We start from the raw sequence: 23,258 nt of genomic DNA on the forward strand, positions 1-23,258 counted from the left end.
AATTATTTATTGTTGTACAGTTCTTTCAAAATAATTTTGAAACAATTTCCTATAAATATTTAAAATAACTGAGATACTCTATTGTACAACATTGATAGTAATATATTTTTATAATTATTTAATTGTATATTTCATTAATATAAAATACTTAAAAAACATAAATATTTAATATGTAAAAAAAATTTTGTATTTACTTTTCGTGTTAAAGAATTATCAAAGAGAAGATTTATTTATTGAAAAATAATATTATGTTAATAATAAAATCAATTAAGCATAAAAGTTCTAAGCCTTTAAAAATTATTTTGAATGGTTTTATTTTTTAATTTATATTTATTTATTGTTTATTCTTAAAAAAAGAAAGTGTGGTCTAAAAAGAACACAGTTTATTTTATTTATTTATTTTAATTATAAAAAAAATAAATCAAATACAATTTCTTAGTTAAATTGCCATGTTTCTTAATTATAAATATATTTGTTTCTAAGGATAGACATGCATTTTTTCTTTTTTAGAGGTAAAAATTGATGTTATAATTTTAATAAATTGTACGTGTTTTAAATTATAGTATAAGTATATCGAAGGAGTGGTAGAAATTAATATCACTCCAAAGCCTAACTATTAAAAATAATAAAACCTTTACTTGCAATTTTTACAAAAGTATAAATAATAAAATTACAAGTATAATATACTCTTGTATTATTTCATAATTTTTCATAACAATGAAATAGTATTTAATTTTAATCCAATAAAAACTTTTTTAATAAGTGTTTTGAATTTAAATAATAAATAATAATGTAAATTAAAAAATAATCTGGTTTCATCACAATATTATTGTTAATTTTATATCAAATGTTTCATTAGTAATAAAACTAGATTTTCTAATGTAATAAACAAGTGTATCTAAAAAATCAATAATAGAATAATTGGTCGTGCTACAAATGACCAATTACATTTTGTTCATACATTTTTAACAAATAAATGTTAATCTTTTAAATAGTGTTGCCTTATATCAGACATCATACATTAATTTATATCAGTAATTATGAACTATGGATATCATTGATGTTTGTTATAGCATAAAGAATTATATTGAGTTAATGATGAAAAACTTAATTTTCATTATCAACCATTGGGTTTCTAATTTTGTCCAATATTAGGAATCTAATAAATTTTAGCAAAAAGAAATATTCAATTAAAAATTGAATTATTTGCTTGTTACAGTTTTACAAGCATTAATGATAAATTTATTGAGTTAAATAAACAGTGTGATTGTAAGTATCAGTATTAATATTAAATGTAAATAAATAATTATGAACTGAATGATTTAAAAAGTGTCATTATTTAAACACCTACGATACACTCTAAATTTTATATAGACAGTAATTTTAGCTGTTACACTTAGAAGCATAACACGTGTGTTGTGTTACATAATATTGAAAAAAAATGTTGGTTATGCAACTAAATGTACTTGCATGACATGCTACACATAAATATTGTCTGTATTTAATTTGTACATTAATGTTGATTGTTTAGGAAAAAATACTTTATGATTTTCTATTTGTAAGCTTAATTTAATTTCGTGTGGTTAATTAATTTAACTGAATTTGATGAAATATTTTGTTTGATAAGTAATTTGAAGTGGAAAACAATGAAATACTCTTTGAGTTTACTTTACTTTGCTAGATTAAGATATCATTTTACATAGTCCACTCAAGACATAGATTTATATCTTACGAAATACTTTTGCACAAAATTGCATTGAACAATTGTTCTTCCATTTCATTCCAATCTATTTTAAAGCGATGACGGCACACGAGTAATAATAACAAATAAATTACATTGAATTATCGTTTGGCGTTTCGTTACAATACACATGCTACTACAGATGCATAATATGATATAGGTTGCCATATCGAGATTTGATCAAGGTTTGTAAATTTTGATAATTTAAAAAATAACGGCCTCGAGTGTCTGGCAGTTTAAAGAGCAAAAATAATAATAAAAGGAAAAGAGCCACGTGATTTAAATGACGGTGGTGGATATTATGATGTAGGTACACCTCAGAAGTTGTTCGCCCACGTTTCTAAAATGCTATCAGGTCGCCCTTAAATAAAATATTAGTCGTAAATCAAATCACAGAGGCGCCAACATTCTGGTTCGCATAAATTAGATCCTTAATACACCACGGGCAAGTAAAATGGTGTTATGCGCATATAATATAATATTTGATCTAATAGTATGTGCATAAAAGTTTAAAATACGTTTAGATGTTTCGCCATAAATGATCACGTTGATTATTGTTTTTGCATCGAACAACTCAAATTAATACTACTAAAATAGCAATACAAGATTGCATTTCCCTACTGTTTGACCGCGATTAAAAATTAAAATCTATTTATGAAAAACATCCAGTCATAATTTTTTTTTATGTTATTTTAAAATAAGAAACCTCAATTAAAATAGTAAGAAATTATTTTATTTTTTAAACGAGTTATTAAACATTTTCAATGTTTTTTTTTTTTATTGCGGTATGTTATCCTTGAGTAAAAACATTAAATATTTAATTAAGGTTGATACAAATGTCAAAACTAATTAATTGACAGGTTTATTTATAGTCTTTCGAGCTAACATATTTTTTAATTTGTACTACTAAAAAAAATCGATCTAATAAGAATTCAGAACAATTTATACAATGTTTTTTTTGATACAATTGATATTAGTATGATTACTTCTGAACTAGAGGATATGTAAATTAAAATACTGCCATTTGAATGTCATATGAACCAGAAAAATTTAATAACACAATGTTTTTTCGATGCTTGTTGAAGACTTAAATATTACTGACTAACACAAATAACCCCGTTGGCACTTTCAAATGTTATCTTGGATAGAATTAAAAAATAATAATAATAGTTAGATCATTGATGTTAAATAAACATTTTATTGGTATTAATAAATATAAAATGTTTTTTGGGATTCCATTATTATTAGTTTTTTAGAGATTCCTTAAAAGAATCTATGAATAAAATCTTGCGCTAAAAAGTTTTTTATTTTGTATAAATTATATTAGATCAAATGAATATTTTCTTTGGGCAAGTGTAGATTTAGAATAAAAGATTTCTTTTTGGTAATTCATTATGAAAAAATATATAACAATAAGTATGACATTTTTTTCGGATTTTAATTACTATAAAATTAAATGTAAGTACAAACAAATGAAAGTTGATTGAAAAGAACCGAAGTTGAAATAATAGATTATAACTAAAAATAAGGAGTTTGAGATAGGCAATAGATATTCAGTTAGCTTTTTGTAGTTAAATGTAAAATAATATCATTTTAGCTTCAATTTGAATCTGAGAAGGTTTAGTTTAACTATGATGTGTTTTTTTTTTTGTGTCTGTTACCACTTTTTCTCAGAATAAAACCGATTTCTTTATACGTTAAAAAATCACAAATCGTATCTAATCAAAGACATTACCCTCAAAAATTGCCATAATTTTTTTAAAAATGACAAAATCGATATCTTCATTTTATATATTTTTTTTTATAAATTTGACCCTTTACCTGCTCACATGGGGAATTTAAAATGTCAACTTTTTCACAAAAAATTTTTAACTTAATTATTAAAAGTGTTCCGGAATTCTGAAACTTTTATATATATCTTCAATTAAAGATAATGTTATATACTTTATCATGGAAAAAAAAAATGTCGGACTTTTTGTCTTCACAGTGAAAATAGTTACTCAATGCTATCTTTGTGTGAAAATTCTGGATTTTATATTTTACATTTTTTACTTTATAATGCTATAACTTATTAAAAAGTGTATGGCTCAATACAATTTTTTTATGAGAAATAATATTTATATCCCTCTTTCATTTGACATACTTTTTTTTAAAATATCACCATTTACCTTTAAATATTTATATATTATAAATATATATATATTCATATATTACATTTATAAATCATAAAACTTGTAATCAGGATATAAATAAGGAAATAAAAGATTTGTAGCTTTTGAAATAATCCACCAATTTTTTAAAATTAAACACTATATAAAGATTTGCATCGAAGCGTTTTTTAGGATAGTGATTTTAATCACTGTCAGATATCATTATTCTTGACCCAACTATGCCATGTCACCACTGTGTCGCGACCCGCTTGTGCTGGTTTTTGTTTCACTGTTTTTTTATCAATATTGATTTTGTTAACTTTAGACGTAGACTTCAATAAATTATATTAAAGATGTATAAAGTGTTCAATAAGTAAGGAAACGGGTTTCTATTGTTCTCATTGTTTATAACAATTGACCTGTTTCCTTACTTACTGAACACTCTGTATCATAGATTATGTAGATATTAAAAGTATCTTAGAAGCTTATAGAACTGTATTGTTATTAAAATATCCTTAGCATTTACAATTTTTTCAGTTTTCTTTTTTTAAATTATATTATTTAAAGTTATATACTTTAGTGACTATTAAAAACAGTTTTCTTTCTTATAAATGAAAATATTTTTTAGAAAATTATGATATCATTTTCGGTCCTGAGTATGCATTTAGTTCAGATAATTGAAGATTGTTGTTATACGTAAATTAAAAATAGTATTTTTTTTATCTTAAAACTAAATCTTGTTTGTTTTTGACATGCTCAATAAAACGTATTATGTTTCTGTTACACATTAGAACAATCTTTTACAAAATAAGAAATTCTATAAACTAAAAGCATCTTTCTGAATTTTCTATTTGGAAAACCAACTAAATAACCCTAGACTCTGAAAGGGTGTATTTTTAAAACAAGCTGATGAATTATTTCATACATCCAGAACTAGATTTATTAAATATTGAAAAAAAACTTAAGACTATTTCGTTGATTTAGACTTAATAAAGTAAAAATTAAATAAATCTTAAATTTAGCTCATAATCGACTATATTGTAGTTATATTGGTTTTAGTTATTTAATAATTTCACTATGAGACAATATCAATTTGTCATTTTATAGAGTTAGGATGAATATTCGCTGTTTTCAAAAAAAATTATACCGCCAAAATATTGAGATGTACTTAAAAAACAAAATTTATGTGAAATACTATTGATTGTGTATAATATTTACATTAATAACAAGTTTTATATTTTGTATTACGGATGCATATTTTCAAAATGTTGTTGAACTCTGATAGAAATAAAATATTACTAAGGGAATTATTTATTTAAACAAATTTGTAAAATAAAAAAGGCATACTATTTATGATTGAAGTTGAGTAGTTCAATACTCTACGTGGTAAAAAAGCAGAGTTTCAAAAACAGGTGTGTGCTAGATCCCGTTTTCGGAAACTTTTTGTTTATTTTTAAACGTTTTTCAGAAAAATGCTCTATCATACTTCGAAATCTTACTATGAGATTTACTTTTCTCGTAAACATTTTAGCAATTTATTATTTTAAATGAATACTTTTGTTCAGGGATAATCAATCAAAAAAATTTAATTACATTTTTGTTTTTTTTATTTGAATTTATAGTTCTGTTAAAATGCATACAAATACAAAATTATCACAAAAATATATATAAAAATGTAATTTATTTTGGTGTTTTTAACCAATAATGTAAAAAGTATTAAGCGAATTTATAATGTAACAATTTGGACTATCTTAATGTAAATAACATTATGTATTCAAAAATACGAACGGCATTCTCGTGTTCGGTAACAACTGGAAGAATGTGCTGCTCAAAATAAAGATGTAATGTAATATAATATAAATGTAAACGATTCAAATCTGATCGTGACATGCAGTGGACACCTGCTGATGCGTATGATGAAGACATCGTAAGGTGTAAAGAAACAAAAGATTCCTTAAAATATAAATGTATAGAAAATTCAAAACGATCTCGATTTATTGTACAGTATTTCAGTTATTTATTAATTTTTTTACTAGGGTGAGCCAATATGAATATTTTCCGATATCAAATAAATCGATATATTTGTTGCTATAAAAATAATGCAACATACGTGTTAAAACACTTTTTTCGGCTAGATTAAAAAATAAAAATTATATCATACTTTTATAATGACTAATATTACAATATGAAATTTTTAATTTTTCCCGAACTATACAAGTACTATTAGCAATTTAACAAATGTGCCAATAAATTAAGTATCAATCATTTTTTTTAAATTTATTTATTAAAAATGTATTGAACTTTACCATCAACTTTGACCATCAGAACGAATTTTGATGGCATAGTTCGAGTTTTAGTAACATTTTTGATTAATAAATTCTAGTGAAACACTTTTAACTTATGTAACAAAATAAATATCCTAATTGAAACCTAATTATTTTTCTTAAAATAACTATGACTGTATATTAGTAGCCAATATAGTACATTATTGTTTGGAAACTTTGAAAAAGATGGTAGATTGTTTTAATTAATTGTATAGTAATTGAATTTTTCGACGATATGATGAAATATTTATTTGAACATAAGTTTTAGGTATTTTTTCATGTTGGTAAACATGTTAAAATGCGTAGGTACTGGTAATCGAATTTACAATTTCGGGAAGTTTGTTGGTTTTAATTTCCCAGGAAAGTCTTTGAATATTTTTTTAAAGAATGTTTTTACCAATTAAGTATTTTACAACAAATAATTTTACCATCTGAATAGTTATAAGAATTACTTCTAAACGCATTCAAAGTAATTATTTTTGTCAGAGACAAATTCTTACGTGGAATATCAATTATTATAAATTGAAATGTTTACTAGGAAACCGAATCAATTATAAAGTATTACCACTAACTTAAAATACAGCTAATGGTAAATTAACTAAGCTGTATGTAAACAACTAGTTCCGTCGAAGACATTCGAGTTAGAAATCAATTTGTATTGAATGAACTAGCTCAAATATTGTTTTGGTGATCTTTGTTCAGAATGTCACACATCTAGTCCAACGGGTGCACATATGGCCGAGCTGATGGTTAGTTCTTTGAACTTGGTGCGTCGTTTTACCTTGTTTTTTACCTACTGTCTCGTGTGACAAATTACTATGTGTCTACTCCACGTAGAGTTCAGTTGTTAAACGGCCGGAGAAATATTGAATATTCTTTGGAAATACGAATGTCGGTTGGGTTCGAGTCCACGGCAACACGGGGGCCACTTATGTTGTTCTCAGAACCAATACCACTAAATTTGTGTACACTTCTACACGCGTCTATTAGTGTCATTTTAATGAGATTTCTTTCACTAAAATGTGATAATAATTATAAGAACAGCTCTTCTCGGAATAGTCGTGACGTATGAATGCCATAGAAAAAGAAACAATGGAGCAAATCGTGTGAGGCGAAATGATTTTAATCGTGTTTATTAATAGACACTATATATTTGAGAACTTGTTAAGAGTTGAGAAGGCCGTTGACAACCGAAAATATTCTCAATCATTCTAAGTATTTTATTAGAATCTATGTAGATCTGCTAACTTCACTGTAATTATGAAATTATATTAACTATATGTTATTAGCTACAAAATGTTACAAAATAGTAAACATTCTATACATTTTAATACATTTTTGATCGTAATCAACAAATTGCTATATTCATTAAGTAAACGAATTGAAGTGGAATTTTCGACTGATATTTTGGATTTTTTTTTTAATTAAGTAGATAAACAAAATCTTCCTCAGATTTATCGTTTTTGAGTTCACTAAAAACTGTTTAATATTACTTTAGTTAAGCAAGTTCCTTAAATAAAATTTTCGGTGTCGGTACCAGATCAAAGAATGTGCCTTGAAAATTCTCAAATAATCAGTAAAAAAATTGTCCACCTATACATATTTTGAGTTTTTACTATGTCAGATTTTGATGCTACGGATCCATAGATCGCCTGATTGCGGAATCCTATCGTAATATAGATTTAGTAAGATTATTGATTTTCTATTTATAACTATTAGTATCTCTAAGCGAAAAAGGTAATTTAAAGTATCATAACAAGCATTTAAAAATACTGTTTGTAGCACATTATTATGCACCAATAAAAACCAAATATGTCAAAAAGTTTAATTTGAAAGCAATTTTACTTTTATTATTCGATAATTTTTGGAATTTTAATTTAATACGTCATACTTGTGCCTCCTGTCTCGGATCGAATTTCATATATCCTCAAAATTTGTTTTACTATTTCTACAAACTACACTATATTAAATAATATCAAATATAAAATATAATTGTCCTTCTAATATAACATTATGTATTAAATCTATATAAATAAAAACAAAATTGTAATACTTGATAAAAACTACACTTTTATCATCAAAATTAAATATAAAGTTTTTTAAAACACATTAAAATAATGTGTTATGTTATGAAATATTATCGGCAAAAGCCAAGTCTCAATTGTTGTACACATTAATGTCTTTAATATCTTGTAATATTTTCTTGCATATAGTATATTTATTATTTTTAACTGTTTTATTGAGGCTAACCAAGCGTTTACCGTCTGCAGAGGAACATAGAACGTTTTTTTTATATGATAGGATACTTTTCTACATTTTTAGAATGGAAGAAAATCTAATTCTTTGTCCGGAGGACTAAGCCTTCCTAGACACATTAGCAAGAGTGTCTGTAAGATTTTTTTTCTTTTAGATGAGTTATAGAAAAAAGAATCGAAAACCACTACATTAAATAAATGAAAATTTAAAAATTGAATAAATTTAAAATCAGCGACCCTTAAAATAAAATAAATAGAGAAATTCAAAATTTTTTTTATCTTAAATCAGGAGAAGTTATTTAAGACAAGTCATTTTTGATTTCAAATCACTGTGCTTCGTAGTCGTGAGGATGCGATACAAGTTCGGGGCGATTGAGCACGTGCCATGATTCCCTCTGATAGCAGTGGCGTAATTAGGATTTTGTTTTTCGTTGAGGTATATATAAGAAAAATTTAGAAGTTATGAGCCTTGCATAAAACCATTTAATAAGGCGCAGGTAAAATCTTTTCATCTTATTTTTCACACATAAAAACTAGATGATTGAAAAGAGATGAAAGTAGAGGATTTGGATTCGTTCCTTTATTTTTTTCAATCATTGATTCCGTTGGCCATGAAAAAGAAAATGAAAAAATTATACCTACGTCTTTGATTTTTTATAGAATCATTAAATTTTATTAAGTCAAAACTTAAACAATATTTAAAAACATTGTTATTTAAAATTTAGCAATTTGTTTATGATAACATTTTTTTTTTTTATGACACAACAAAATATGTAACGTCAGTTTCGTTGAATTTTTTTTAAACAAATTTTTATTTGTGATAACATTTTGTTATTTTTTTGCTCATTTTAAATAACGATCCAAATTTTGTTGAGCTAAAAAAAAAAAATATATAATAATAATTTTTGTCCTCCTTGAAAAAACAAATCTCAGACTAAAATTTAGACTTTAAATACTAGTTTGGCGGTGTCAGTGTGTCGACAGCGAGAGAAACCGCCGGGGGACCACCGGCGGCGCTGAAAATTGAACCTTGTCTAGGTGTCAGGCACGTGGTGTGCGACGGTTACGCATGCGCGGCGTGCCAGCCACACTACGAAGTCGACCGGCCGGCACACTGACGTGTCGCGGCGCGCGTGTGTTTAACTGTGTCCGGCGATCGACGGACGTTCCATTCGAGTTCGAATCACAATTCTTCCGATCAAAGTGGTAACTTGTCCTTTTTCAACTTTCAACGGAACACCGCATACTTCATACATTGTTTCCGTTCGTACATTTAGACGTGTCACTCAGAGAAATTCGTTTTTGGAAATAGTGGCGGCAACTATGAAGTCGCGATTTCTGCCAAACGATCCTCATCGGCGTTTACGGCCGACACGTGTCCGACACGTAACTTACTGATACGCTTTTGTCAAACAGCTGTGCGAAAACTGCACTGATAGTATTACAGCGAGACAGTACTAATTGACGATCCCCCCGGAGATCAACACGACAAAGCTCCTTCGTGTCATTCCATCCGGTCATGCCGGTATCCTTGCAGTGGACGACATCAGCCACCCGATGAGTTGTTGGCTACCAGTCGTGTGTGTAACGACGCCACCGCTGACCTGAGCGTTTGTGGGAAGTATGTGGAAGACACGTAACCGATACAATTGGTCGTGGTCTATACGTATTGTCGTTATTGTAGTTGCCACAGCCGTCACGGTCGCTATGTCCGAACCGCGTGAATCTGCCGCGTCCTCCTCTACCGCTGCTGTCACGTCCCAACTGGAGCGGGCGCCGTTCATGTCTGTAGCCGTTGGCCAAGACGGTGTTGAACATCAGACAAATATGCCTGGTAAGTACATCAATATTATGTTCTTAAGGGCTAAAAGCTTTTTTTCAATTTTACCACCAAAAGCTCGTAAAAAAATTAGAAATTTATCTCGAGATGGTTTTCTCGTAATGAGATTTTATTACGTCTCGCTTGCTTTCAATTTTTATAAGAATTAATTAATTTAACTTTCATATGTTATTTTTAAGAAATATTTTTTAAAGTAAATTGGATAGTATTAAATTTACTCACAGTCTTTATTATTACATCATTACTAAACTATTAATTAATGGGCCGTAGGTACTTTAACTTTACGCTACTATTTAGTCTACGGATATTCCTCGAAAGTAATAAAAAAAAAATTATGTAAAAAATATTAAAGCAGCATATTGTGGGTATTATGTAATCAATCATGGTCAAACAGTATCTGATTGTCAAGTTTTAACGAAAACTGGGGATGACCGAATTGGCTAAGATGTTTTGAATGTTTAGTTCTCTTCTGATATAATTTGCATTGCAATTTTTTTTATTTATTGAAAAACAACAGCTTATAAATAAAGTAGTAAAATCTTAAGCGTATTTGGATAAAATTGTTGTGCCCATGTTCACTAAAATTTCAATCTAAAACTTTTTATGTACATATAATTATTGTGGAATATGAAATTTATTGTCATATTATTCACACGAGTTCAGTTTAATATACTTCATCTTCCCTTAAAAATTTCCCTTTTTGTGGTTAATTACTTGACTTTTTTTTCGTTATACACAATTTTAATGTAATGAGTATAGATATGATTTATGACTAAAAAAACTTGTTTCCATGAATGCGCGTTCACTTATGTTCAAAACCAATTGACTTCTGAAGTTATGTGGGCAAAATTGGTTGAGAAATCAAACAGCTATCATAATAAATTAACACCATACTACCAAATGCAGTAATTTATTGAAATTTCGGTATAATTTAGTAATAATAAAATATGTTATACATTATTCTTTATGATTCATATGTAATGCATAATTAGTATTTCATCACCGTAAATTCTAACAATAATAAATTGAATACTATCTTTATTTTCGATATAACCATATACTTATATCGAATATACAAGAGCCATAACATGATTTAATAATTACAAATTTCTTATATTATGAGTAACTTGATCGAAATAATCGTAACTATTTTTAGTCAAATCTTATCTTATATATTCGAAAAAAATGTTTATTTACCATAGAAAAAATAACAATTACACCATTAAAATTCTGAATTAAAAAAATATTAAATCTTTTTTTTGTTCCAACTAAAAATTAACGAGTAATTTTTACATTAATACATCAAATCGCATTAAGTTGTCGGAGTATGTAGTTTTCAATTGCATTTATTGTAATTAATTCTTGAATTAAATTTAATATATTTCTTTAAATTAGACTGTATCGAAATTGATGATAAATTCTTAATAGGCGACTTCATTTTGAATTGCTCGTCAATAATAAGTCCAAACGTTGAAACCCGTAAACAAAAAATACTCAACTTCGTGTGCTATTATTAGTAGTTATACGTTTGTATTATTACATAGTTAAACAATACAAAACGTGAACGACTACGATTGATAATATAGATAAGATCGGCGTTCAAGTATTTAAAAAAATCTTCAGGATCGGGAGATAAGTGTAATCTTTATTCTTCGGGCCCCCTGGACTCAGGAATCGATTGTGGGAGGATAATATCTATAAATATTTTAACAATTTGTTATTCTATGTAAATTGAAGAGAGGTGGACTAGAAAAATTATAGTTAAAAATGTACCGCAAATAAAAATCGTCAATAATAGTGAATTACCGAAAAGTACAAACTAGGCGTTTGTTTTTTTAACCGTACTCTCTTTCGGTGTATTCAGCTAAAGAATTGAAACACCATTAGTGTATGCACAGTAATGTAATTCGGTCTTGACGATTGGTCATCAGAAGGCATTGAACAGTCAAATGAAGATAATCCGTTTCTTTCGTTATAAAGGATTTTCGTTGGTATTCATGACTCCGAGATCGGTCAGGCATATACGAACAGCATTGGGAATTACCAGTGGGCCCCGGCGGCTAGTAAAGCATCGCCATGTGAGACTATATGTGTGCATGTTATGTCGCACGTGAAAGGTGGCTGTCCTAAAAGGACTCGGTTAAGAGGCAAACTGGAATGCACTGCACAAACAATTATTAGCATGCGTTCTCCGTGCGATCAGCACGATACAGTCTTGAATAAAGCAACGATAACCTCAATGGATTAGCCGTTTTTTTTTTTTGATAATGAACTGTTTTAAAAACCTGCAGGCAGATCATGGACCTTGTCGGCATCAATTAATTACTATTGCAGCTCAGTTCATTTAAATCATCTTGCATAGAAATTTTATTAGAGTTATTTTTTTTCACGAAAAGTTTCACTTTTACTGAACAAATTTACATATACAAATTAGGCCTTTCAGCTGTACAATACATTTTAATACGATTATATTTAACCGACATTTTTCCTAGACGGTTGTATGTGCTCTCTATGGTTCTGTTTCAGCATAAAAGTGTACGCGTGCAATATTAAAACAAATATACATTTGTCAGTAATACACTTCTTTTTAATGTTACGATATTGATTTTGTTAAGTTTTTTATGAGTGGACATGTAGGACGAAAATAATGGAGTTGGTTTGGCAACACGAGATAAATTGTCTAAACACATCTTCCGTGAACTAACTTTTCTGTATTAACTTTTGATTCATAGTCCGGTCTGATACATTGTTTGTTAAGTTATACGGATGTCATTTTACGCATTAAGGGATCTAAAAATGTTCAGTGGACGGTTAAAATTTATCCGAAGATTTTGCCAGCCATGGTTAATTTAACAGTACAATAAGTATTTTCATAGAAAACAAAACACAATGAACGTAGGACGTGGCACATTGTAATAAGACTTTGTAAAATAAATAAGAATTGTTTGCGATAAGTAATATTAGAGTCTATTACAAATTTTAATAATAGCTATTTAGCAGTTTTGTAATAGACTCCTCAATTTTTAGCTATTACGGTGATTTATGACAAGAAATGTTGACTAATAAATTATCATTTCTAGTTTTTATTTTAATAAATTTTGTAGATACTCGTGTTTTGGTATATTACTCTATTCGACGGCACCGCTTCCTTGACTAGTTAAAATTTAACAAAAAATAGCAACCCGCTGTGTTGATTTAATTTCAATGTTTAATTAACAGTTAATCGAGTGTAACTCTCCATAGAAAAATATAAATTAACAAAATCCAATATGGTTAAGCGTTTTTTAACGGTATAAACTGTTATAAATATACATTTTTACCATAATAGTTATTACAAATTAGATAAAATAATATAATTATTGTGTTTCAATCGAACCTATAATTAGATCGATTATATTTTTAATTTTTTATTTATATTACAGTCGAATCGCCAGTAACACGGCGTTTCATGTGTTTGGTTCGTGTCATGTGGAGGCGTTTGCTTGAGGGCAAACCTTGATTGAATTATTAAAATGTAAAATCGGCGTGGGTGTGATAGATTTTTGTATTAATACACACATTTTCCAATAAAAGGTTAATTATAAACTTTTAAGGGTTGTGTTAGCCAAAAATAAACCTGATGAAAATTTCAAAGACTTTAGATATAAATTTCGTCTAATGATTTTCACATATTCGTTTCTCATAAATAAAAAATACATGTTAAATGTTGTGTGTGCAAGAAATGAATTTCATTGGTTAAATTTAGTACTTGGAGTATTTAGGGTTTGAATGTCAGTCACTTCCCAGAACTCATAAAACAAATATATTTTAGAATATCGTGTTTGATTACCACGAGAGCTTCTTTTTTATTTTGATTAGAATTTTTCAAACAATTTAGACATTATTCAGTTAAACGAATATTTGCCGTTGAGTACAAAAATAACGTGTGCCATCAAAATAAAAAATAAATATTTAGTAAATTATTCATCACAATTGTATTATGGAAAACTGAGAGGCGGCCAAAAAATAATATGCCGAGTTGTCTAGTTACGCAGGTCAGTGTCTGTCTGGCCATCTTCGGTCGTTACGGGAGGTCAGGCATGGCACGCACGCATTTACGCATCGTTCCGCCGTCCTTCCCATTCCGTGTGCCATCGCCGTCAGCACAAACTACCCCTCGCGACGTTGGCGGTATAATCACCACCGTTACCGACGCATACCGTGTATATATATATATATATATGTACAGGCATAGTACGTGCATTATAAATTTATCGGTTTCCCCGTGGGACTATTATTCGGTACTATTATTACCACCTCGCTCGTCACTGAGCCGCTACGCTACGGACCGGCTCTATTTACAGCGATACGTATACATAAATATAATTGCATCGGTGTGCGTGTGAGATAATGAACGGGGAATAGACTAGTGCACTATCTGCATGCACATACTACGTGTTTTATGGGCATTGATCGTCCCGACACGCACGCGAGCAATAAAAATGCACTGGTCTATCCACTATTGGGACGCCTGAATCAATAACTTCATAAGACATGGGGGCGGGGAGTGAAGTTGCACAGCTTTCCATGCACTTTGCAGTGGGGTTAGACATTGCACAAGTGCGTTTTATTGGTAAATTCAGACGCGTTATTGCTTTTGGCTGTTGTTTTCGAGAATTGTAAATGTCGCGCACAACATATAAATATCTGCACGTTTAAAACGGCGGGACAAAATGGGTCTACTCGAGGGAATGAAATTAAAAAAAACTATTAAAAAAAATTCAATAAAATTAGTCAAATGCAAAGTTGTGTAACTATTTTATTCGATCATTTAAATTCTCAGCCTACACGACTATCGATCGACTTTTTGGCCTCGGTGCTTTTCAAGTAGCTCGATTCCGTACTAAAGAAATAAACGATAATAGAAACGATTTGTTCGATGAAAAAAATGTTATGAGCAAAAGACAAAATAGCGTTTTACAGAATTTTAATGAAATAAAAATATTAATTCCCATATTATCCCATAAGTCCAATGGATTAATCAATATAGAAATATATCCATTGACTAGTGGCCGCCACTATTTTAATTTTACATCATATTATGACGTTAGTTATTCATAGTAAAAAAAAAATTGTAATAAACGTTACGTTTTAAATAATGTATTTAAATATTAAAAAACAAGAAATGACGTCTATGGATAATTTGAATTCTGGTTGTACTAGATTTTTTTCAAAACGCATAATTAATTCAAAATTTCGATTACCAGTTATTTTTTTAAGTGAAAATATATTGTGAGAAAAAGGAAAAATGTCGTGCGCTTTAAACATCAATAATAATAAATTCATCATGCTTAATGAGTAAACATCATCAATGTTGATTTATCGATTGTTTAAAAAAAAACGTAAATTTCTGTTGACTCATTCAACTTGTTCAAGTGACACTGATAAAATACCCGTTTAATGTATCACAGTGTTTCTAATCAACTATTTGTAACACGTTAGTCAATAGTCGTGTGTCACATGGTGTTTATTGTCTCAGGCCTCTAACTTAATGACAGAATTCTATTGAATTGTTAGGCATTTTCTCATTTTAACTAGATTATTGACACCCATTTAAATAATTCTGATATCTTAATAGTCGGTGCATTATAACCGTATAGACCAAATAAATAATGTCAGTTGGTAAGACTAACATAAATTAAATAACTTCAGTGAATATTTGATTTACATAAAAAATATTGGAAAAAGCTAACTATTCTATTGAATATATTCTTTTATAAAGAAAGTTCAACTATTGAATAGGAGAACCGTTGTGTAATAATAAAGCCCTTGTGTTTTCTTGTGCACTATGTTATTTAAAGCCACGGCTCGTTATTCCCAAATAAATGCTTTGTGTCCAACTTAAAAAAAATTAATTCAATTATAACTAGTTTTGTTCAGGACACCTCATACTAGTATGACACCTTATAACTAGTGGCCGACCCCAAGTAGTTGGGATTAAGGCGAGAAAGAAGAAAAAGAATTCAATTATAACTAGTGTAACTCTAATCATGAGCTGCTATGTATTTTAAGAATTTAAACATGCCTCATCGAAATTGAAAATATCACGGACAGCATCATTAAGAAACAATTTCCGTAGCTCACAGCTAGAATTAAAATTTTACTCACAAAGTGAATTATAATTAGCAAGTAAAAAGAGAAGTTAAAAAAAAACCAAACAACGACACGTGTGCTTTACAACTTCAGGTAATTCCGGACACTGAAAATTAAACAAATATTGGCAAAATCAAAACTGAAATTGTACATAGATTGTACTGTTAACCTTATTTGATTGGTTAAGGATTGACTTTAGGAAACACCCACACGAATTTTGACTTTCCGAATTTTATCGACAAATTACCTTGTTTATTTTAGCCAATTAATATGTCTGATGATAATATTAGTAAAGAATGTAAACAGTCGTATAATCTTTTGATGAAAACCTATACAAGTGTAAATATAATCGAATCGTTTGGATATTTTTGGAAAATTATGTTTACATTTCATCAATCTCTGTATTACGTATGTTTATACTTTTTACAATTATTTTTTAAAGTAATTGTTATTGAAATGTTGACATCTATGATCCACATAGCAAAATAATAATAATAATTTGTAGCTACACAATTCGTTATTAATTGGGATTAATTAATATATTTTACTCCTGTGTGATCCACCAAGAAAGGATTTTGTTTAATAATTTACTTAGATTTTTTTTATTCTAATTATTGGTAATTAACATTTTTCAGATTCAGCGGGCAGTAAACAACATTGTCCTTGGTGCAAACAAGCATCCGACGCGTTACCATCAACCGCCAACGCGAATAGGCACCATCATCGACGAAAGCACAAACTGCGTGGCCGGCGGCACTATGACAGCGTCGCTAGGTCCAGCCTAGACAAACAGCGAATAGAAGCAATCAAAGAACAAATACTCTCAAAGCTTGGTATGACCGCCAAACCTAATGTCACCAAAGCTAGGTCCACCAGGTTCCTGGCGGAAGCTCTAGCCGTTGAACCACTGTCGGGGTTAACCGCTACTGATTCCGACACTGCCACCGGGAACACATTACCGCCCAGCACGCGTTTTCCTTTATCGCCCAGAGATTCCGATTCTGAACCAGATGACTTTTACGGCCGTACCAGAGAAATAATTGGATTTGCAGAACCAGGTAAACAATTAATTACAATAACTCTATAGACCTACTTAACAACACACTAATACGAAAATTGAATATTCAAGAGATATTTATCAAATAGTTATTTATGCTATGTCGTAGAAATAATTAAACTTGGTCACTCTACGCCATTAAAACAACATGTGTTATTTCATTGTTATGAATTTCACATCTGGTTTAATAATTTCGTTAGTTATATTCTTTAAATAAAAAACATTAACATTTAACGCTATTATAAACTTTCTTTATAATATAGTTGAAATTTGATTTATTTGAATACGCTTAATGGTGCAGCCTTCCGGCTATTCGAGTCGATGAATTTAAGTACAATTCTTGTGAGGCCGGTCGAGTCTCGATTTTAAAAATTACCTAATCAATCTGAAAATACACATCTATCAGTACGATGTAGGTATAAATATAATGTTCATATGTGTCTTTAAATAAACAGTCCTATGCGCAACAATAAGGGCCATTGTATAACTAGAAAAATTAAATCCCGTATTAAGTGTAAATTAACGTTTTCAAATATATTAAAAAAATTACGTGGCATTCAACTTGTATTTTTGTAAACCAACGTATTTTCATATAGAATATGGACGTTAAATAAGTAAAATAAGAACACGTTTTGAACGTGTTCAATTGATTTAAAATCATAATTTAATTATACTGTTAGGTATATAATGAAGTGTAAATGAAACTGTATTCATATATTTTATCTGTAGAACTAATTTTCAGTATTTAAAATTTGAACTTATCATTTTATGGCTATATGATTCTCTAAAAATAAAAACTTGTGACCAACATTTTCGTGGAACTTCCAAACTATATACTAATCTATAACTTTTTATAAGTTAATTTCTTATAGATCATTAAATTTTTTAAGTCCCCTACAGGTCTATTTTCAGATCTATTGTAAAAACCATACCCGAACTAAAATTCTGCGTACGCTACTACTTTTATAATATCAAGTGACTTTTCAATATAAAATATAAATACAATAAAATTATGTATTATTCATACTTGCACACACATATAAATCAAAACTACTGATCCACTAGGTTATATACAGAGTTATACATTATGAGTATGTCTGAGTTTTTTATTCTAAATAATACAATAAAGAGATAGTATAAACACATATGAATGTACTGCATTTGTAAAAAAATATTTTTTTTATACTGGGGATGTAATTGTTTTTGTAATCAATTGAATTTGGTACTTAACTAACTTTTTACACGAAACATCCAGTTAGTCATATTCTAAACAAAATACTTAATAGTATCGTTATAAAATCTTCAATAAATCTTTGGTCTAAATGAACGCTTAATATTATTTTTCTTTACTTTTTATTATAATATAATCTTTAACCATATAAAATTAGAATAATTTCAATTTATTTTCATAAAAATTTGTGATGTATGAAATTCTAGCAAACATTTTAGATAACTCAGCTGCTCTCTTAGTCGTTTGAGAGATGTTTACGCTTCTTTAAATCTGAATGTTCGATATTTTAAAGATAAATGAACAATAAAGTGTTGCATATATTTATTTATTTATTATATAATTTACGCCCGCAAAAGGGCAAGAGTATAGTAAACATTAACATAAAAAATTATAATTAATTATAGTAAATTTAAGACATTATGTTTTAATTTCTCCTTATCATCTATAAGAAAATCAATATTCTTTAATTCATTACAACAATTTAACATTCGATACATAGGGCTACTTAGAAAAAAAATTTTCTGTTTGTGATACAGTATATACATATAGTCTGTAAAGTAATAGTTTGTAAATAATCTTGCAAGATTTATATCACTACTTTAGTAGACAGACATGATTTTCGGCATTTGCTTTATAGGTCAACCAGTTGACTATGATTTTTAAAAACTATACTCTTGCAACGCGGTCATTACCCTATGCATCGAGAAATATATTACTGGAGTTTTGTGGCGTCAACCTGTCTTAAGGGGCGCGTAAAGTGAAAACGTCGCTCGAGGACTTGTATGCAAGTCTACCTGCAAGTCATTTCACTGGTCCAAATAATATATGTGTGTGTAGTTGTATTGTCGCCGAGTTTCTATTTTATTTTGGTACCTTTACAAGTGATAGCCCATACTTATGTTGTATGATTTATATGTCATGTTAAGAAAAAAAATGCCAACATAATGATTAATATTAAATATAAGCGTTGTCAGTAAGATCTGAGACTTTTTATTTATTATGTTTAGGTATGGTTTTATAATATCATTTATCGCATCCATAGATAAGGCTTATTATCTATAGTTTTCAGAAGACGATTATGCTTAAGATAAATGAATTTATTTCATTTTACGTGCTTCTGCTATCTATTGTGTATTTTTGGTTATAATTTCTGTACAGTTAAATGTTTAAATTGTGATATCATATTAATATTATATCACAAATATTTATTATTTTTATGGTAATTAAAACATTCCTTTTTTATTACACATTTTTGTTGTTTTTATAAAATTCAACACATGTTTAATTATTATTAATATAGATTAGTTCTATCGTAGAATAATAGTTTATTTGGAAATTTCTTATACATTATTTGAATATTACACATTTATTTGTTCATATTTACACGATTTTTATAAAAAAGAAAAATAATATTGAAAAATTTAGGATGGCACTTGTAAAAATCGTTCGACAATAATATAATTTATAATATTATTAATTAACAAAAAAAAAATTCTCGTATGTTAGCTTCAATTAAATTCATCAAATATTAACTAGATATATGAAGATATTCTTTTTTTTTGGAATTGAAGGTGACTTAAAAATAGCGTATATATATATATATATATTTGTATGATTTTGATAAACTGTGAATAGTATGTTATGGAATATGTGATCTATCACCAGTACTTCATTTGGTAGACCTCAGGTATCTATTGCTAGTGAAAAGATCAAACGTCGAAGGACAGTAGCAATAATAAAATCTGTTAATGACAATTTAGTTTTTGTTACACAATTATGCTTTAAAGAACAAGATAAAAAAAGGAAAGTAAGCTTTTAAAAGAATCGACTATGACAATGCCAACTCGTGCTAATATGAAAAATCAGAAAACATTAATAATGTTGTACCCGATGCCAATGATGAGTCTTTGGCTTTAATTATGGATGTTACACTAATATAATGACAGTATAAATTAATTAGGTTATAAGCTAAAGATAAAAATGCAAATTCGTATCCACCTTGTAATAGTGCGAGAGAAGCGAAACTCGTATTATTAACAACAATAATTCGGTAATGACAATGTGTTGATTTAAATTGATTTTATTTAAAAGGCATCCAGGCGCACATATGCCTGCAATGGATACGGCATTATAGGAGAGACGGCTTGGGGGCAGAAATACCTATCCGCAGTCGTTACCGCCGCCTCTTTTGAACTCATTTATAGAATATTAGAATTGTTAAAAGAGAACTTAAGATCCAGATCGTTATGCTCATAATTTATAGATACTGGTCCACGCCCATATGTTCAGTGCATAATGTAATATGTCAGTTCGTTATTATTATAATACACCGCTATTAGCGTTATATTATTTTTATTATAGTTAAATGTTGGTATAATATTAAACATATTTTTATATTTTTTCCAATACTGCTAATTGGGCCACTATAAGGTACCCCGTTTGAGTAAGCCAATATGTAAGCTCATGGTAATAATTGTGTTAACTACCGACACGGTGTCGTTAAAAATGCGTTCCGCCAAAGCACTTCTTTATAGCTGTAGGATGAAGCATATTTATAGAATTCCGATACAGACATTATAAAAAAGGCTAGTATAATCATAATAATAATATGATTATTATAATGTAGAAGACTCATTATTTAATGTGTAAACGAGTCCTAGCCGTAGTTAACCGATACTTAAATTGAGCTTCAACACGATTTATTGCAATGTTTTATTAATTGTTGAACGCGTCTCGAATGTGTGTTCAGAATGAACTTGTACCAAATTTAATCATTTTATATTATAGATATACAATACGCGCTTGTGTTTCTTTTTCAAACGTTAATTAAAGGGAGAGATCTTTAATGGAGAAAATACTACATAATTACTACGAGGAGTAATTGATCAAATATTTCTAGACACTCGAAACATTCTATTATGAATGAATTTTATTTTTAGTATAAAGTCATGATTATTAAAAAGATGTATGTTGGAAAGCATACTTTTTCTGCTTGTTCGTACCGATGGAAAGATTTAAATTTCGATATTAATCAAATTTTATTCAACTAAAAAAAGATCTATAATACGTTCTAAAATTTTGTACAGTCATAAACTAACTTGATTATTGCAGAGTATTATGTATGTCGACAATTACCCAAGTTATAAAACAATAAACCACTTGTCATATATAATTAATAATACATTTCAATTTTAGTTGATAATATGGAAATTATTTATTGTAATATTAATGAATTTTATTGTAAAATGTGTAACACGAAGATAGTGTCCTTGGGTCACTTGACTCGATTAAAAGAATATTAAAGCTTATGAAATCTATAATAGCGTATTTAAAATGTGTTAAGTAAATTTAATGTAGACTTCAAATATCTAGATTAGGTCAATGGCCAATACCGCCAAGGTCCTAATAAAAGTAAGAAAAAATAAATATTTAATATAATTTGCATAATATTAATTAAATAATCACAATAAGGATAAGTCTATTATTCATATGATACCTCCTTATTTGGTGATTTTTATTTTACAATTAATCGTATACCTGAATAAAAATGAAAAGTAGTGTTCGACAATACGATAAATTTCCTCTATTTACCAACACTATGGTGATTACTACTATATTTTTTACAAGCTTCCTGGTTGTCTGGTAGTATTTCCATTATTGTAAACACATACATAGAAATCAAATAATTAACCGCAACGCCCCCCTTAAAAAAATAATCTCGGAAACGTTGAAGCTTATGTAGACAGTGAGTATCGACCTATGGAAGACGGCAATGTTGAGACCAGACGTTTGATTACACTTATTGATTTGTGTTTAAAAATAATATGCTAATATCCGTTCAAATAAGAAGTCTGAAGTGTGGGTTGCGATTCATTAAAGTGTGTATTTATCAATTTGGGAGAGTCGTTGTATACATTGCGAAATTTGCTGATATTAAATTCGAGTTTCGACCAAACTCAAACGTGTATTTTTTTTTTTGACGCTGTTTTAATAATCAATTTAACTAAACTTGTTGTTACATTAGCATAAATTTACTTGAGATATCTAACAACGAATGAGAAAATTGAAATGATTTTTACACTTTAAGAAAATCCTCATTTGACTACATTCCGATTAATTATACTACAATATATATATACGAATTACAATATTATTAATTAATCAATTGAACTATATACGTGTAAGATATTTAGTTATTGACCATTACAGAAAGCAATGGTATACACGATACAAGTGTACATCTGTAATAATAAATTATAGTTAACCGTAACGTACTTTTTGTAATTCACAGACAAATTTTAGTCAATAGTAATCTAAAATATTTTACCATAATGTTTTCTAAAGATGATCGTTTTTATTTTAAATTACGTTTAAACCCTAGATAAGACCTTTTTGCCCTATAACCCTGAACTATTACCTCTTGTCTACTATTGAGCTAAGATGTGATTTATTTTAAATAGATAAGACTCGGGCTAATAAAAATCCAATAGATTATTCAAAATTAGCTGACCTTATCAATGGATTTTTT

General features: G+C 28.5%; 1 protein-coding gene across 1 annotated transcript in view; it reads left to right on the plus strand.

Moving 5' to 3' along the window:
- The first annotated feature begins 9,572 nt into the window (after positions 1–9,572).
- The window catches only part of LOC126895182 (inhibin beta chain-like), a 34,206-nt gene continuing 20,520 nt past the window's right edge, over positions 9,573–23,258 (plus strand). The window contains exons 1-2 of the mRNA XM_050666760.1: positions 9,573–10,304; positions 17,078–17,500. Of these exons, the coding sequence (XP_050522717.1) occupies positions 10,094–10,304; positions 17,078–17,500 (634 nt within the window). The 5' untranslated portion in view covers positions 9,573–10,093. The remainder of the gene's footprint in view (positions 10,305–17,077; positions 17,501–23,258) is intronic.

Source organism: Daktulosphaira vitifoliae, unplaced genomic scaffold, assembly GCF_025091365.1.
Source record: "Daktulosphaira vitifoliae isolate Bord-2020 unplaced genomic scaffold, ASM2509136v1 Scaffold_1, whole genome shotgun sequence".
Taxonomy (NCBI): Eukaryota; Metazoa; Arthropoda; class Insecta; order Hemiptera; family Phylloxeridae; genus Daktulosphaira; species Daktulosphaira vitifoliae.